General features: G+C 40.3%; 2 protein-coding genes across 2 annotated transcripts in view; one reads left to right on the forward strand and one right to left on the reverse strand.

Annotated features, from left to right (window-relative positions):
• LOC122904546 (serine/threonine-protein kinase Sgk3) overlaps positions 1-12,668 on the reverse strand; it is a 185,045-nt gene extending 172,377 nt beyond the window's left edge. Inside the window, exon 1 of the mRNA XM_044245515.1 lies at positions 12,559-12,668. The gene's annotated coding sequence lies outside the window, so the exon portion shown is untranslated. The remainder of the gene's footprint in view (positions 1-12,558) is intronic.
• A 367-nt stretch (positions 12,669-13,035) lies between these two features.
• VCPIP1 (valosin containing protein interacting protein 1) overlaps positions 13,036-19,860 on the forward strand; it is a 32,402-nt gene continuing 25,577 nt past the window's right edge. Inside the window, exon 1 of the mRNA XM_044245517.1 lies at positions 13,036-16,012. Coding sequence (XP_044101452.1) covers positions 13,309-16,012 — 2,704 coding nt within the window. The 5' untranslated portion in view covers positions 13,036-13,308. The remainder of the gene's footprint in view (positions 16,013-19,860) is intronic.

The following is a 19,860-nucleotide window of genomic DNA, read 5'->3' on the forward strand; positions in this document are numbered from 1 at the left end:
TGAGTCATGCGGGACAGATGAGTAAGTAAAAGGCCGTTCTCTAGGCAACATTATTCAAATCTTCTAAGGTTAGAGCAGAGAACACTCCAGAAGCCTCTGGGAAAGAGGATTTTTTTTCTTTCTTTCCCTTTCTCTTTCTTTCTTTCTTTCTTCCTTTTCTTTCTTTCCTTCCTTTCTTTTCCTTTCCTTCCTTCTTTCTTTCATAGATTTTAGTTACTTACTGGAGAGATAGAGACAGCGACAGAGATAGAGAGAACGAACATAAGCAGGGAGGAGAAGGAGAAGCAGGCTCCATGCTGAGCGTGGAGCCCAACTAGGGGCAGATGCTTAATGAACTGAGCCACCCAGGCACCTCGAGGATTTTCTTCCCTGCATTCTTTTCCCTCTTTGAAGCCTAGGACACCTGGTGTCTGATATGTTCTACCTGAAAGCTCCAGAAGGTGCCCAAAGATTCCTTTTTCCTTTTTATTCCCTCAAAATACAAACTGAGACAGACTGGTTGTTCAGAAATAATTTTGGTACCTACAAAGGGAGAAGAAAACAAGAAATATTTACAGCAAATACAACCAGCATAAAAGCAGTTGGATTTTCAAAGCAGTTTTCTGATACCCACAGATTGCATTAGATACCCACTCAGTCCTGAATGGTGGAATACTGCCTCTTGGCCCCAAAGGGTGGTATGACTCTGCAGGCCTGTTTCTCATCTCATTCCTCCACATTTTTCTGCCTTCTAGTCAGGCAGCTTTTGGTATTTGTATTGTCCTTAGTCCTAGAAATGGGCCTAATAATATATTCTATTCCTTCCATATAGAACCACCCTTAATTTTAGGTTCCTCATCTTTATAAAAAGGGAATAAAAGTATCTAATTCAGAAGGATCAAATGGAGAGATCATGCAGGCATATGGTACATAGTAAGCACTCATGAGTTATTTCTCTTCTCTTCCTTATCTCTGCACACATGCATCATACCATCATCATCATCGACAACCATTGTAGCTAATGGTTGAACATTTATTGTGTCCCAGGCACTGTCCTAAGCACTTTACGTGCACCAATTGGTTTAATCCTCACCACGATCTTATGAGGAAGGTTCAATGAGCACCTTCATTTAATGAAGACACTGATGCACAAAGAAGACAAGCAGGCTGCTCAAATTCAAAAGCTGGGACTTCGTCTAACCAACCGAGCTCCAGAACCAGCACTTCTAACCACTGTGCTATACATGTAAGGGACTCTCCTGTGTTCAAAGTTAGCCATCTAGACCTTCACAGATCCTTCTCCTCACTTTGCCTAAAGCTGACACCAGAGCAAGAAGAGACAGAACAGAACTGAGGGAACATAAAAAAGAGCCTGTGAGTATATCCAATCATATATATAATTTGTGATTAAAGGTACAGCTACTTTATAATATTCAGTACTGTTTGAATTCTTAAAGCAGGCATTTAAAACTTCAAAATTCAACTTAAAAAACGTGTAAAAGTAAATTCATTTTGGGCAAAAAAAATGACTAAGCATAACTAACTTAGGGATTTCACATAGGAGGGAGTTTTTTTGCTTGTTTATTTTAATGTCAGTTAAACTACATTAAAATAATAGCTCATCATCAGGGGCCCTGGTTGGCTCAGTTGGGAAAGTGGGAGGCTCTTGATCTTGGGCTTGTAAGTTTGAACCCCATGTTGTGTAGAGATTGCTTTAAAAATGGGACTATTTTCATTTGGGGTACCTGGCTAGCTCAGTTGGTAGAGAGCATGAGACTCTTGCTTGATCTCAGGGTCAGGAGTTCAAACCCTACATTAGATGTGGAACCTACTTTAAAAAAAATTGTTTGTAAAACAATAGCTTATCAGTAAATAGTGAATATTTTCCCATATCATTAGGACAGTGATTAAGAACAAGGGTAAAGAGCAGACATGGGTTGAATTCCAGCAACACTATTTCACTAGCTGTTTCAAGTTCTATGTTTTCTCTTCTATGAATGGGAATAATGATACCTATCATCCAGGGATATTGTTAGGCTTAAGACAATACAAACAAGGTGACTAGTACAGTGCCAGATTCATCACAAGCACTCAATAAGGTATTTTTCTTTTTTATGACATCACTGTAATGGCTAGAGTATCCCAGCTCATGGCTGTGCCAGGATTCATTTAACCAGTCCTGCATTGTTAAAATTTGGAACATTTTGGGGTGCCTGGGTGGCTCAGTGGGTTGAGCCGCTGCCTTCGGCTCAGGTCATGATCTCAGGGTCCTGGGATCGAGTCCCACATCGGGCTCTCTGCTCAGCAGGGAGCCTGCTTCCCCCTCTCTCTCTGCTTGCCTCTCTGCCTACTTGTGACCTCTCTCTGTCAAATAAATAAATAAAATCTTAAAATTTGGAACATTTTCAATACTATCAATAATATAAACAACAGCAAATATTTCCCATACATTTCTAGCTATTTCTTTAGGGTTAAATCTTATAAGTGATTTGTATGTCAAAGAGTATCAACATTGTAAACTTGTAAAATACCGGTATATGGTTTTACCAAGTTAATCTTCTAAATATTGAAGGGATTTGGTCAACTCTTACCAATAACAGACATTTTAAAGAAATATGCTAATGTTATGGGTCCCCCCAAAATCTCATGTTATTTTATTTATTAAATGTTTCAATTTCTTCTTCTGTCACATTAAAAAGGTCTGAGGCTCCATAAATTAATTAAAGTATGAGACTGGCAGAAAAACAGAAAAATAATTGGGATAAATAAACATTTTAATGTAGCAAATTACAGAAGGGCATTTCAAGCCATTTATGAGGGGATGAGTTTTTCCAGTGGTGTTCAATGTACATCTTGTGGGGAGGTGGGAATGGGGGGTAAGGGCTGCTGGCAAATTGAAGTAACTCTCATTAGTTTACATTTCAGCCATAATGGTCTGTTTTACATTGTGAACTTATTGGTAAGTTGATCTGAAGTGTTATGGACCTAAAAATAAAACCAAAAACATATTTGTGCAAGGTTTTGGGGCAACTGGTATTTTGCGATATAAAATAGAGATAAATAAGAGGAATATCTCTCTTACATCCTGTGTAAAAATACATGTCAGCTAGATGAAAACATTAAATGGAAAAAAGCCTCCATGAACTACCAGAAAATATGGACAAGTATTAACCCCCCTTGAAGCACACTGATGAAAGCAGAGACCATGATGAGAGGCACCATTTCTCTGTGTTGTTTTTCCTAAAATATATGCCTCTGGCACAGACTGAAAATGTTTTTGTGGGTATGGGGGTGTGGAAGTGCTACACGTCAATAATAATGCCAAGGGTGGCTTAGCGTATTAACATCCCTGTTATCTCTATGAGCACTCCCAGATCACCCCAAAATATACAGGGTAAATAAAGTAATGTGCAAAATGAAAGATGTAATACATCCTAGGATGTTATGCTGCAAGCCGACTTTTGCCACTAAGCCCTTCTCTCCCCAGACGTTCTAGAAGCATCACTACTTGTCTTCTGGAGTCAGAGTGTCATATCAGCATAGAAAGGCTCTGAGAAGTTCTTAGTGGAAAAAGAAGAAAACTAACTTCATTTACTTAATGTTTCAAATTTACTTGACTATACCCCTCCCTTCAATATGATACTTATTAATATCCATAGAATTTGTGGAGCACACATAGTAAGGTCAGGCTGAAAATTAGTATTTGAAGGAGAAAATCCTCAGCAAGAGGTGTTACTATGAAAGACATATGTCCATTTATTGCTATTTGACCAATGCCCAAATTGAGACCCTCTCCAATGTTGTGGTCTACTGACACCTAGTGCTGATGCTTTAATTTAGTACATACATAGTTTCCAATACTTTCCTGCCCACCAAAATAGAAATGTTGCATACTGCATTTATATTCTTGTACATAATTATAATGCATTTTTATCTTGGAATATTATGAAAGGATTTATGTAAATGACCCAAAGGGCTAAGAAAGTATGCTGCCTTGTACTTTTGTTCTTCTCTCAACTATTAAAATGTCTTATGAGACTCTATGTACAAAAAAATGTGTCAAGTAAAGCTTTTTCTGACTCTATGTCATACCCATGAAGGGAATCGAATTAGACTGTGTTTAGGGGACAGCGCTAGAAGGTTCAGATGGAGAGATCAGGACATTCTACAAAAACTCGAGATTGTAATGGGAATGAAGATAAAGTGTTTCTTTCAGTAAACTCTTGAATCTATCTTCTTTTATACCAAAAGTACCCTTTGGGTTTTAAATAAACGGAAAGAAAAAGATGAAAGAAGGAACAGTAATATAACTGCAGTGATAAGCACTCTCCTGCCCCAAGGGCAGTGGTTATTTCATCCAACCATTTAAAATTAGTGTTAATTTGAATTGTGAACTGTTGGGCTTATGAGCATTAAGATGCAACTTCTGATCTGTAATAAATGTGTCTATGTTTACTTCAATAATGTCAATGCAATGATACCTGTTTGCACAGGTACAGTTTTCATATTAATACAGTGCATATAATACACTATATTAATAACTCCCAGGTTTTCTGCAGCTAGTTTGAGATCAGATCACATATTTCAATAAAAACTTTAGTGCTACAAAATCCTGGAATGCCAATTTTAATTATCACCCAGTAACTGTAATGTAGTCACTTATTATAAGATAGGGTTAGCATTTGTGAGTATCTGACTTCTTTTTAAATTTTTTATTTTTTAATTAACATATAATGTATTATTAGTCCCAGGGGTATAGGTCTGTGAATCACCAAGTTTAAAACACACTTGGTGCAGCCTCTTTGGAGAACAGTGTGGAGATTCCTCAAGAAATTAAAAATAGAACTTCCCTATGACTCTGCCATTGCACTCCTGGGTATTTACCCCAAAGATACAGATGTCGTGAAAAGAAGGGCCATCTGTACCCCAATGTTTATAGCAGCAATGGCCACGGTCGCCAAACTATGGAAAGAACCAAGATGCCCTTCAACGGACGAATGGATAAGGAAGATGTGGTCCATATACATTATGGAGTATTATGCCTCCATCAGAAAGGATGAATACCCAACTTTTGTAGCAACATGGACGGGACTGGAAGAGATTATGCTGAGTGAAGTAAGTCAAGCAGAGAGAGTCAAGTATCATATGGTTTCACTTATTTGTGGAGCATAACAAATATCATGGAGGACAAGGGATGTTAGAGAGGAGAAGGGAGTTGGGGTAAATTGGAAGGGGAGGTGAATCATGAGAGACTGTGGACTCTGAAAAACAATCTGAGGGGTTTGAAGTGGCGGGGGTGTGGGAGGTTGGGGTACCAGGTGGTGGGTATTATAGAGGGCACGGATTGCATGGAGCACTGGGTGTGGTGAAAAAATAATGAATACTGTTTTTCTGAAAACAAATAAATTAAAAACAAACAAACAAACAAAAAACCACACTTCATAGCACATACCTTCCCCAACGTCCATAACCCCACCACCCTCTCCCTACCCATCTCCCCCCCGCAACACTCAGTTTGTTTTATGAGATTAAGAGTCTCTTATGGTTGGTCTCCCTCCGGATCCCATCTTGTTTCATTTATTCTTTTCCTAACCCCCAAGCCCCCCACGTTGCCTCTCAACTTCCTCATATGAGGGAGATCATATGATAATTTTGACTGACTGACTTACTTTTTTTTTTTTTTAAAGTAAGTTCTATGCCCAACATGGGGCTTGAACTCAGGACCCTGATAATTTTGACTAACTGACTTATTTTTTTTTTTTTTAAAGTAAGTTCTATGCCCAACGTGGGGCTTGAACTCAGGACCCTAAGATCAAGAGTTACATGTTCTGGGGCACCTGAGTGGCTCAGTGGGTTAAAGCCTCTGCCTTCAGCTCAGGTCATGATCCCAGGGTCCTGGGATCAAGCCCCACATCCAGCTTTCTGCTCAGTAGGAAGTCTGCTTCCTCCTCTCTCTCTGCCTCTCTGCCTACTTGTGACCTCTCTCTGTCAAATAAATAAATATATATATATATTTTTTAAAAGAGTTAACACTTTCTACCAACTAAACCAGCCAGGCGCCTCACCCCTTGTTAAGCATGACATCTTAATTTAATAGTCTCTAATCTGATTAGTGCTGGAAACCACAAAACAATTCCTGTGTATTTACTAGTAATTCCTGTGTATTTACTTACAGCTACTAAGTTATTCTGAATGAGTGTGTATGTTTGTGTCCACGTGCATGTATGCTTTGTGCAATTTGTTTCTAACTGGAACGTAGCACTGGCAGTTGGGAGTGTTGGCGCTTTTGAGTTTGGCTTGTCTAGACTACTGTGTGACATGTGATGACCCAACTCTATCAAAATAACCATGAAATCTTTAATCATTTTGTCATGATCTCCTTTGGTTTTCACCTGGTACAAAATCCTAAACTCTACATGAACTCAGGCATTCAAAACTCATGTTGTAAGGTGCTCATTTGAGAATTCATAAATATCGTTTTAGATTAGTACCAGAATGCCAACACAGGGTTTTAAAACATTTTTTGGAGAATTTGTGGATTTTCTATGAAGGTGTATGTTGGATCTCCGTCTCAGAAACACTGCCATGGATGATAGCCATTCATTCACTCAGCAATATTTGTTGAGGCTACTGTGTGCCTGGCACAGGGAATCTAACAATCAACAAACTGCCTGCCCTTATGAACAGCCTTACAGTCTAATGGGCAAGGAGGACAACAGACAAGTAATTATATAATTTCAGATACTGATTAGTGTTGTAAAGAAAGTGAGCACGATAAGGACATGGAGGGTTAAAAGGACAGAGGTGTTATTTTCAAGAGGATGGCAGGAGTGGCATCTTGCTGGGGATAACGTTTGAGCAGACACTGAAATGATTACCTGGAGAAAGTTTTCCAATCCGAAGAAAAGCAAGTGCAAAGGCCTTGAGACAGGAATGTGCTTGGAGTGTTTGAGGACTAACAAGGTCAGTGTGACAGAAGCATGAGCCAAGGAAATAATGTCTGAAGTAGCCAGGGTCAGATCACCCAGGGTCCTGTAATGTAGTAAAGACTTCGCTGGTTCTTAGGGGAAAAAATGGGATTGCAGAAGCATGCTTTAAATAGACTAGAGGTGGAACATCTATCTCTGGCACTCAGGAACTCAACTCTTTTTTTTTTCTTTTACTCCCCCCATTTTTAAAAGTATTTATTTGAGAGACAGAGAGAGAGAGAGAGAATGAATGAATGGGGGGGGGGCAGAAGGGAGGGAGAGAGAATCTCAGGCAGACTCTGAGCTGAGCACAGAGCCCAATGTGGGTCTGGATCCCAGGACCCTGAGATCATGACCTAAGCCAGAACCAAAAGTTAAATGCTTAACTGACTGTGCCAGCCAGGTGCCCCCTTTTTCCTTTTTAAAACTGACTTTACTGAGGTATAATTCACACACACAAATGCACCCTTTTTAAGAGTTCAGTTGGATGAGTTTTGGCAAATGTATACATCCATGTCATCACCATAATCATGATGAAGAATATTTCCATCATCCTAAAAAGTTCCCTTGTTCCCTTTTACAGTCAGTCCCCATCCCTTGACCTCCACGAGAGTGAGGAACTCACTGGAATTTAGGGAATCACTATTTTTAATGTAGAATTAATAGCTGTAAGTACTTAGATTTGTCCTGCCAACAGAGAGTCACAGCCACATGTGGCTACTTAAATTTAATTAAAATTAAATAAAGTTAGGGGCACCTGGGTGTCTCAGTGGGTTAATTCTCTGCCTTCAGCTCAGGTCATGATCTCAGAGTCCTGGGATCCAGCCCCGCATCAGGCTCTCTGCTCAGCAGGGAGCCTGGTTTCCCCCTCTCTCTCTGCCTGCCTCTCTGTCTACTTGTGATCTCTCTCAAATAAATAAATAAAAGCTTTTAAAAAATTAAATGAAGTTTGTTAACTGATTTGTTTTTTTTTAAAAAGATTTTATTTATTTATTTGACAGAGAGAAATCACAAGTAGACAGAGAGGCAGGCAGAGAGAGAGAGAGGGAAGCAGGCTCCCTGCTGAGCAGAGAGCCCGATGCGGGACTCGATCCCAGGACCCTGAGATCATGACCAGAGCCGAAGGCAGCGGCTTAACCCACTGAGCCACCCAGGCGCCCTGTTAACTGATTTGTTAATCAGTTCCTAAGTTGCACTAGCCACATTTCAAGTACCTAATAGCCACATGTGGCTAGTTGTTGTCATATTGGACAGGACAGACATAGGACTTTTCCATCACTGCAAATAGTTCTGTTTGGCAATGTAGAGATGTGACCAGGTAGAATTTGACCTTTACCATATGAATGTAGGCTCAGCAGCCTACCTTAACTGACTGAGCCACCCAGGCACCCCTCTCTGCAACTCTTGTTCACAAAGTCCTCCTTCTGCCCTTTAAAATACCTTTTTCATGAGCCTTTTGAGAATTGCTCCTTTCTGTCCCCAGTTGCTGTCTGATACAGAAAACGCAAATGCTTTCTGGAGCCATGCAAGTAATGTCTTAAGGGGACCTGGTACATGATGTTAGAGTAAAGTGCTGGCCACTGTGCAAAGATGTTCACATTAAAAAAAAAAAAAAAAGTTAAACTGCTACTGGCCAAACAAAAACATATGTAAGCCAAGTTTGGCCACTGCCACCAGTTTGCACTCACTTCTTGGCTAATTCTCTCTCAAATCACAAAGCAGCTGTGATGCAGTGGAAAGAGTGAGTAAACATGGAAGAAAACCTTCACTGGAAGCCCAGCTCTGCTACTTGCTAGCTGGGTGGTAATAATGATGATAATAATAATGTTAACCTTCCGGAGTTAAATCTTCTCATCTGTATAATAAAATCAATACTACCTATGTCACAGGATTTTTTTTTTTCCTTAAAGATTTTATTTATTCATTTGACACAGAGAGAGAGAGAGAGAGAAAGAGAGGGAGAGTGAGCACGAGCGAGCACAAGCAGGGGGAGTGGCAGAAAGAGAAGAAGAAGCAGGCTCCCCACTGAGCAGGGAGTCCCACACGGGGTTCCACTGATGCAGGGCTAGATCCCAGAACCCTGGGATCATGACCTGAGCTAAAGGCAGTTACTTAACTGACTAAGCCACCCAGGAACCCCACATAAGATTGTTTTAAAGATTAAGATAATATTCTTAAAAACACCCACCCTACAATAAGCCCTTAATAAAATTTTCATAGCATCTGTGAAATTTATTTTCTTGTATTGTTTTGATCAATTATATGTTTTATTCTACCTGTATTAATGAACAATTTGGTTGTGACTATTCTTCTGTTAGACTGAGTTCCTTTGGGTCAGGGATGACCTCTGTATCCCTTTGAGCTCCTATAGTACCTATTCCAGTAATTAAGTCCATGTCCACCCTGAGATTCAACAAAAGCTTGTGACTCAAAGTCTGACTGGGAGATAAATCTGGAAGAATATAGTCAACTCTTAGTACAAATGTATATTTCATATAAGAAAGCATGTGGCTAGGGCACCTGGGTGGTTCAGTTGGTTAAGCATCTGCCTTTGGCTCAGGTTCTGCTTCAGGGGTCCTGGGACTGAGCCCAGCATCAAGGATCCTTGCTCAGTGGGCAGACTGTTTCTTCCTCTCCCTGTCCCCCTCCTTCCTCTTATGCTCTCTCTGTAATAAATAAAATAATAATAATAAAAAAAGTATGTGGCTTACTTTTAACAATCCCCAAAGTTGATTCCTTTCCTTTTCCAATATAAAAGAGAAAAACGATGTTCTCTTAAGTGGATGCCTCTTGCTCTTGCCTTTACTAGTTATGCTAACAGCAATACAGGAATTTTAGAAGTGTCCTTCTAGAAATTTGTAGGGCTGGTAGGGAAAGGGTTTCGGTTTTAACTACATTTTGGCAATTCAGATAGAGGTGATGCTGGGATAAAGGTGGTAGAAGAGGTATGTATCAGAGCAGCTAACAGGGACTCAGTTCATTTCCCCATCTGGAATACTGAGACAAGAACAAGAACTATTAAGAATCTCATAAAGTTCTTGTGAAAGTTATTAGACAATTAAGGTCATGGAATTTGGGAAGAAGAGGAAGGAAGCATGTATATCTCACATAAGCAGGTTAGAAGTTTTCTGCACTTCTATGGCTTTGTAAGAAACAGCATGTCATATTTTGTCCTAACAAAATTTTCTTACTTTACAGGTACCCATGCCTTCTAAATGCCTATAAAAGATTAATTCACATATTGAACTTAGTATGGTTAGTATCACTGCCCCTTGGGATGCTTGGGTGGCTCGATTGGTTAAGTGTCTGCCTTCACTTTGGGTCATGATCCCGGGGTCCTGGGATCAAGTCCCACGTCGTGCTCCTTGCTCGGCGGGGAGCCTGCTTCTACCTTTGCCTGCTGCTCCCCCTACTTGTGCTCTCTCTTTCTGACAAATAACTAGAACTATTTTTAAAAAAAACCATCATTGTCCATTTGAGAGCTTTCTTCTTTCTGAATTTTGCATCTACAGACTTGTTAAATAAGTGATTTGTAGGTTAAATGACCTAATTTAACTCCAGAATTGATTGAAAACTTAACTCTCCCCTTCCCCCTACTGTGCTTTATGCCAGGGTATTTTGTTTTTTCCTCTCAAAAGAATCATTCTTAAAACTAGTAGAAATACAGTAACAAAAGAGTTTAAATGTCAGATTTAGTTTGGGAAGAATGTTTCTAACTAATCAAGGTTTCATATGGGGACAATGAATTAGTCAAATGGATAGTGCTTGACAAGCCAGAGCAAGGCCACCCATTTCTTCAGTAGGGTTTTGCCAAGTATGATTTTGTCAAGTATGATTCAGAATGACACATTCAGATGCAATTTGAAAAAAATCTATTTCACTGGTTAAATGTATTATCAGTATGGAAAATCTGCCTTGGTAATGTCAAGATATAAAAGTGCATGCCAGTGTTCACACTACCATTATCCTTCATTTGCTCTGAAGCTTTCACAATTCAATTCTTTGGATTCTGTATGAGGAGAAAAAAAATTCACTGCAGGTGTAATTTCTCAGTAACAGTAAACAATGATTTCCACTTAATGGGCACATTTAATTTCTCAACTTATAAACAATAAAAAATCAGTCCCAAGATCACCAAACTGTTGTCAGAATGGAAATAAACAACTTTTCCTGCATGAATTAAGAATAACTTTATTGAAAATTATCCCCTTTAAGTAACATTACCTATCTTGTATGAAGGTAACATCATTTTTTTGCATGGACCAGGAAGAATTGGGTGAGAAAAAAACACTTGAAGAATTTCTCTTTCAAACATGTTTCTTTGGAAGAAAACTGTAGACAATAATTAGGGTGAAAGTCAGCACTAATACTCTTTAGGAGTGTCTTACAGATGGTTCATTTCAAAGCATCAAATTCTATTTACTCAAAAAACCTATAAGGTAAACAATTCCCTTGGCAGGGGCAGAAGACTCAAATGACCTCATGGACTGTACTGCTTTATCTGTTTTGTGCCAAATTTTCAGAAATTCTGAGACAGTTCACTTATCTAAGGTTTCAGAAAGCAAGAATTTCCAGAATAAGTGAAAGGGCTGACTGTACAATAATAATTAAAACAATACTAGCTTTCAATTAACATATCAATGTGTTTTGTATGAAGAGGCAGTTTCAAAGCACACAATAAAATAAAGCTGTGCTGCCTTCTTAAGGGTAAACATCTTTACCACTCCTTGAGTCACTAAGAGACTCAGAGGTTTAACAAAAGGTCTGGGCTTAACAGCTCTTTTCTTTTGAAGAAATTAGTATAAAAAGCACTCTCTGCCTCAGAGATACACTAGTGATTTGACTTTGGACAAGTCAGTCACTTAACTCCTACTCTGTTTGCACAACTGTAAAAGGAGTCAACAATACCTGGTAACATATTACAGGACCGGTGGGAGGATGAGATGATATATGTGAACACATTATGTAAACTATAAAGCAATAGTAATGGGAAATTAGTTATTTTATATAAAACTGGTCTAACCTTTCCTGCCTATATCCCTGTCTGCAAAATGGGTACATACGTAGATCTGATTGCCTAACAGTCACTTACTGGCTGTGTGAACCTGAGGAAGTCATTTCCTTTCCGGACGTGGATTCTAACAAGGTTATTACGAAGATCATATTATATCGTGTATGTAAAGGCTGAGACAGGAATATACTAGAACTTAGTAAATGATAGCTGTTATAACTCTCTGAGGAGAGTGCCGTAAGTAGCAAATTATATCTAATTAAAAGGCTTTGTATGTATATACGACTCTATACGCATCCAAGGTATTGTTATTGGTACTGTAAACTTTAAAGATGTACACGGAACTAAGAAACAAATGGCGCCTCAGTGACCCTCAGTAGAGAGGGGGAAAAGGACAGAAAGGGGGGACTTAGGCACCTCAGTGGTTTGGAATAGGAGCAGGAATGAGAACAGAGAAGTGTGGCAGAAAAAAAAGACCTTAAGACATACTCTGAGAATTTATTGTCTTCACCCTTTTTTCTTTTACGACCTCCAATCTCGATTAGATCATTTCATTCAATTTACCAGCCCGCCATATCGCTGGACATTTATGTACTGTACCTTCTTTACTGAGAGCCTTTCATTCCCCTCCCCTTCTATGAGTCGAGAACTTCAGACCCTCCGCTTCCGACACCCATTCCCTTTAATTCTGTTTTTACCAAGCTTCCCCGTATCTTCTTCTCCGCGGAAGGGGGAAGTGAGGCTGAACGCACCGCAGGGCATCCTAGGAAATGTGGTCTCTCATTCTCTTTTGCTGGCGCCCCAGAAGTGGAAAGTCGACAAAGGCGATCCAGTTAAAACTACAACTCCCGGCAGCCAACATGAGTGACACTCTTCCTTTCTGCCCCCTTCCTACTGCCTTCCTCTTCCTCCTCTCCGCGGGAGCTGAACCGCTTGGCCTCACGGTATTTGTAGTTCTTTCTGGATCCAAGATCCTAGCGCCCAACGACCCGGACAGAGCTGCAAGACTCTAATTCCCAGAGGGCAGAGCGGTAGCTGCGCCTGCGCACTCTCAGTGAGGGCGTGTATGTCTGTGTGTCTGAGGGAGAGAGAGAGCGAGAGTGAGTGAGTGTGAGTGCTGGTTAGGGTGGTGGCCGTTACGTTCGGGGCAACGGCTACGGCAGTGGAGAAGTAAGAAGAGAAACAACGTCCGGCGCTTCCGCCTTCGCTTAGGAGGAGGAGGAGCTGGTAGGGAAAGGAAAGTGATTCGCCCTGGGCCTGAACTGGACAGAGTCCGGCTGGTGGGGGGTCTGGGCTATGAGCCTTTGAGGGTCGCTTGGGACGCGGAGCGAGACACGAGAGCCGAGAGGTATGTCTCAGCCGCCGCCGCCGCCGCCGCTGCCGCCTCCACCTCCTCCCCCTGAGGCTCCGCAGACTCCGCCGTCCCTGGCGGCGGCGGCTCCTCCGGGGGGGCTCTCGAAACGGAGAGACCGGAGAATCCTCTCCGGGAGCTGCCCGGATCCCAAGTGCCAGGCGCGTCTGTTCTTCCCGGCCTCCGGTTCTGTCAGCATCGAGTGTACCGAGTGCGGACAGCGGCACGAGCAGCAACAGCTGCTGGGGGTGGAGGAAGTGACCGACCCGGACGTAGTGCTACACAACCTGCTGCGGAACGCGCTGCTCGGGGTGACAGGGGCACCCAAGAAGAACACGGAACTGGTAAAGGTGATGGGCCTTTCTAACTACCACTGCAAATTGTTGTCGCCCATATTAGCTCGCTATGGAATGGATAAACAGACAGGCAGGGCTAAGCTTCTCCGGGACATGAACCAGGGTGAACTGTTCGATTGCGCTTTACTCGGTGACCGCGCCTTCCTCATCGAACCTGAGCACGTTAACACGGTGGGCTACGGCAAGGACCGCTCCGGAAGCCTCCTGTATTTGCATGACACTCTGGAGGACATCAAGCGGGCCAATAAAAGCCAGGAATGCCTCATTCCAGTTCACGTGGATGGGGATGGACACTGCTTGGTGCATGCTGTGTCCCGGGCTCTAGTAGGCCGGGAGCTCTTCTGGCACGCCTTGAGAGAGAATCTTAAACAACACTTTCAGCAGCACCTGGCCCAGTATCAAGCCCTGTTCCATGACTTCATTGATGCCGCTGAATGGGAGGACATTATCAATGAGTGTGACCCTCTGTTTGTACCACCTGAAGGTGTTCCCTTAGGCTTGAGGAACATCCACATATTTGGCCTTGCCAATGTGTTACATCGCCCTATTATTCTGCTAGATTCTCTCAGTGGCATGAGAAGCTCTGGTGATTATTCAGCCACCTTTCTGCCTGGGCTCATCCCTGCAGAGAAGTGCACAGGGAGAGATGGTCATTTGAACAAACCAATCTGTATTGCATGGAGTAGCTCTGGTAGAAACCATTATATCCCCTTGGTAGGCATAAAAGGGGCTGCTTTGCCCAAATTGCCTATGAATTTGCTGCCTAAAGCTTGGGGTGTGCCTCAGGACCTTATTAAAAAGTACATTAAACTTGAGGAAGATGGTGGTTGTGTTATTGGAGGAGACAGAAGTTTGCAGGATAAGTATTTGCTTAGGCTTGTTGCTGCTATGGAAGAAGTCTTTATGGACAAACATGGTATCCATCCTAGTTTGGTTGCTGATGTCCATCAGTATTTCTACAGGAGGACTGGGGTGATAGGAGTTCAGCCTGAAGAAGTCACAGCAGCTGCTAAAAAAGCAGTAATGGATAATCGCCTTCACAAATGTTTGCTCTGTGGTGCCCTTTCTGAACTTCATGTTCCTCCAGAGTGGTTGGCTCCAGGAGGGAAACTGTATAACCTGGCAAAAAGTACTCATGGACAGCTGAGGCCTGACAAAAATTATAGCTTTCCCTTGAACAATTTAGTTTGCTCATATGATTCAGTGAAAGATGTTCTGGTACCAGACTATGGGTTGAGTAACCTGACAGCTTGTAATTGGTGCCATGGCACTTCTGTGCGAAGGGTCAGAGGAGATGGGTCTATTGTGTATTTGGATGGGGACAGAACTAATTCTAGGTCCACTGGTGGAAAATGTGGTTGTGGATTCAAACATTTTTGGGATGGTAAAGAGTATGACAATCTACCAGAAGCTTTTCCTATTACTTTGGAATGGGGTGGAAGAGTGGTCAGAGAAACAGTATATTGGTTCCAGTATGAAAGTGATTCATCTTTGAATAGTAATGTTTATGATGTTGCAATGAAACTTGTTACCAAGCACTTTCCAGGTGAATTTGGGAGTGAAATCCTGGTTCAGAAAGTTGTCCATACTATATTGCATCAGACTGCCAAAAAGAATCCTGATGATTATACTCCTGTAAATATAGATGGTGCTCATGCCCAAAGAGTCGGAGATGTACAAGGACAAGAGTCGGAGTCTCAGCTCCCAACTAAAATTATTCTTACTGGACAGAAAACGAAAACTTTGCACAAGGAGGAGTTAAACATGAGTAAAACTGAAAGAACTATTCAACAGAATATTACGGAACAGGCTGCTGTAATGCAGAAACGGAAAACAGAGAAGTTAAAACAAGAACAAAAAGGTCAGCCCAGGACTGTTTCTCCTAGTACCATTCGTGATGGTCCATCCTCTGCACCTGCTACCCCTACCAAGGCTCCCTATTCACCAACGACTTCTAAGGAGAAAAAGATCCGAATAACAACTAATGATGGACGACAGTCCATGGTTACACTTAAGTCTTCAACAACCTTTTTTGAACTTCAAGAAAGCATAGCCAGAGAATTTAACATTCCTCCCTATTTACAGTGTATTCGCTATGGCTTTCCTCCTAAAGAGTTAATGCCACCCCAGGCAGGAATGGAAAAGGAGCCAGTACCTTTGCAGCATGGTGACAGAATTACAATAGAGATTCTAAAAAGTAAAGCAGAAGGTGGTCAGTCTGCTGCAGCACACTCAGCCCACACTGTGAGACAAGAAGAGATCGCCGTTACTGGTAAACTATCTAAGGAACTTCAGGAGCAAGCTGACAAGGAAATGTACTCCTTGTGTCTTTTAGCAACATTAATGGGTAAGATCATTTTAACCTAGATAGTTATTTCTTAATTGTGAATATAATGCATTGAGTTTTTCTGTTGTCTTTGTGGGAAAAAAAATTTAGTCATCAATTGATTATATATAAAGTTTAGGAGGAGATTATTTTCTTCAGTTTTGTTTTGTTTTGTTTTTTTAACAGTTAATGGATATATGTTAGCATGATTCTCTACTGATTAAATATTTAGGACAACATAACTTAAGAAAGTGAAAGTAGTCCCTTAACTGTCACCACATTATTTCAATATAATTTATTGTTGTGATTTTTTTTTATAGCCTTATAATGTCTCTGTTTAAAACCTTTAAAAATATTCCCTCCCCTCCCCGGGCTCTATTGAGCTTGCCCACTTTGTCCCTTTTCATTTATTTTTAAAATTTTCTTTTCCTGCATGTCATGTGATTTCAGGACTTCCTGTTTGATGAATTGCAGTTTCTGGTGTTTATATTCTCACTGCACTCCCACCTAATAGTCTCTGTCCTCCATTTCCTGCTCTTCCTTTTCCAGTTCATCACATTTTTATTTGTATGTTAGGATTTGTGTTTAAGTAATTCCTATGCTTACTGACTCTACGCCATCGATTGTAATGAGCTATTATAAACTCATGAGAAATAAAAGAAACAGAGGTAGATGTTAATGGGGTTGCTTAAGAAGTGTTTCTTTTTAATAATTCAGCATAAATTAAAAATATCAACCAAATATGTAAATAACATGATGATTTTAGATAATTTGGGATATGCTCCAACAGTGCACTTTTAACATGTTTATTTGCTTAATCTTTGTTTTTAAAATCACTCTTAATATGCTTTACTAAGGCTTAAAGTAAAATTAAAATTTATATTACATATTAGAAGAGCCTTATTTTTGCTGAGATTAGAGCTTTTAACTGGAAAAGTGATCTGGGTTTGATTCTGTTTTCTAGGAGTAGTAAATATCAGTGAATTAGGCCTTGACCTACGAAAATGAAGATCATTTATTCCTGGCTTGTTAAATTTGTGGGCCTAGAAGTTAATAGATCTAAAAGCTCTGTACACATTTATAACTTGATACTGATATTGCTGATTTTATTTTGGCAGACATAGCCATAGAATTGAGGGATATGTCAAGAAATGTATTAGGCACTGTATATTTCTCTCTCTCAGTTTCTAGTTTCTTAGACATTTCATGAAATAGAGGAAAGATCGTGTGATCTTTGGAGTCAGAAAGACCTAGAATTTGAATCTTGGCTCCACTACTTACTAACTTAGTGGTTCAGGCAAGCTGCTTAACTCCCCAAGACTTTAGTTGCCTCTTCTCTACAAAATACCCTTTGTAGTTGGTACCAGGGCAACACTAAAATACTCCTAGAACTCTGAAAATTAGATAATATCATTAGAGAATGGCTAAAATTAGGTATATGCAGAAGGTACTTTAAAAACTGGCGCTTTCCCAGGTGAAAAACAGGAAAGAGAAGGTCTTCCTCAATAAAAGACGAATTGTTGAGGATGTAGCTCATCTCTTATCTAACCTTGGATGCTCGGTACCTAGTAGAGTGCCCAGCAAATTGTAGGCACTTTGAAATGTTTTTGATTGGATTAAATAGATGACATTAACATGTTTAAAGAAAGGCTGTGTCAGCAGAAATGGAATGGATGGTCAGCATTGAACATTGAAAAAGAACTGAAAAGCAGAATTTGGCACTGTTTACACACTGCTGTACAAAGGGAAAAGATCTGGGGTTCGTGAAAATTCTGGTAACTAGAAAGGTAATCTCTAAGGGTGGGAATATTTCATCAGTTCTCACCATGGCCTGGCTGAAAGAACTGTATCATTCAGTGATTCTTTATTCATCAAGTATCTATTCTAAGCACTCATTTAACTTCCTGATAAAAGTATTGAGGGACAGGTGGGAGTGCAGATAAAGATTATGTTCACTTAGAAGGCTCTGTTCTCCATTGTAGATAAATAAATTGGCAAGAGCGAGACTATGATCAGTACTTTATTTTTTTTTTTTAAAGATTTTATTTATTTATTTGACAGAGAGAGAGAGAGATCACAAGTAGGCAGAGAGAGAGGCAGACGGAGGAAGGGAAGCAAGCTCCCTGCCTAGCAGAGAGCCCGATGCGGGGCTCGATCCCAGGACCCTGGGATCCTGACCTGAGCCGAAGGCAGAGGCTTTAATCCACTGAGCCACCCAGGTGCCCCTATGATCAGTACTTTAAAGTCTGATCAGTATAGTAATATATTTTGTAATGAAAATCAGTAAAATATAGTTCTGGTTTATAATTACTCACCTTTTGAGTTTAGGTTGAGGTTTCTGGACCTGAATATCTGAATACTAGACTTTGGACTACAATGAGTTCAACAAGATAATGTCTTCTTGTTATGATCTCTTCCCTCTTTACCTCCAACATTTATGTTGCTGCCACTATAAACCCATACATCTGTTTAAATCTATTTCCAACAAAATTTGAGCGTAAAGAGTGTTTTATTAATTTCATACTGTAGCACTTGAGAGATTTTCTGCTATAAAATAGTAAGAGAGTACCTGGCCTGTGTTAGTAACCTCTGTAAACATTCATTTTTTTTAACCGTCTGATTTTCTATAACTATTTGAATTACGTAGAAGATAATTTTTTTTTTTTAATTTAGAGAAAGCACAAGTTTGGGTGGAGGGCCAGAGGGAGAGGGAGAAAGAATCCCAAGCAGGCTCCATGCCCAGGACAGAACCCGATGCAGACTCAGTCCCATGACCCCAAGACTGTGACCTGAACCTAAATAAAGAGTGGGATGCCCAATCGCCTGAGCCAACCAGGCACCCCTAGAAGATATTCTTAATAAAAAGTGATGTGGTGGTGAAATGTCCATTTGGGGATATATGTGTGTATATACATATATATGCTTATATATTTGTGTGTATACACACACACACAAACACATGCACACATATACAACCTTATGTAAAGAGTGCTGGAGAACTATCTATGTTTAATTTGGAGAGGGCTGGAAAAAGGAAAATGACAGGGCTTATTTAGAAGATGGCAAATTCAAAATGCAGAAATTACTTTGTGAATTACCAGATATGAGCTAAGCGACTGATATGTAAGTTTAGGGCCTGGCACTTATTAGATGTCAAATAAATTGTTGAATGAATGAATGAATGAATGCAGAGCTAGAGATTGTGCTGGAGATACAAAGATGAATAAGACATAGACCTTGCCCTCCAGAAACTTACCTGCAGGATCTCAACTGAGGGCATTGTAATTATTATTTATTTGTATCAACAAATGCATCAGTTGCTCAGTATGAACCATTCATGGAATTAGTCACTTTGAATATATGATGGTAGTTTAAAATGAAATAATGTTCTACTTGTAATATTTCACATTTTAACCTACTTTATGCAGACTATTGAGCAATTTTTGCAGACTGTCATCTTCATTATTTATATGTGAGTGACTTTGGCATTACAAAATATCTTATTAAATTTTCTCGTAGACTTTTTTTTTTTTTTAAAGATTTTATTTGTTTATTTGACAGACAGAGATCACAAGTAGGTAGAGAGGCAGGCAGAGACAGAGAGAGGGGGAAGCAGGTTCCCTGCAGAGCGGAAAGTCCAATTTGGGGCTTGATCCCAGGACCCTGGGATTATGACCTGAGCCAAAGGCAGAGGCTTTAACCCACTGAGCCACCCAGGTACCCCATCGTAGACCGTTTTTTGGTGGATTTTTTTTGTGGTAGGCATGACATATCATTGATCATAAGTACTAAGCTAGTTTCTTTTTTCTTAGTAGTGTATTCCACTAAGTTTCGAGTTAATTTTCTTTTTCCAAAGATAAAGACAAATT

Source organism: Neovison vison, chromosome 4, assembly GCF_020171115.1.
Source record: "Neovison vison isolate M4711 chromosome 4, ASM_NN_V1, whole genome shotgun sequence".
Lineage (NCBI taxonomy): Eukaryota > Metazoa > Chordata > Mammalia > Carnivora > Mustelidae > Neogale > Neogale vison.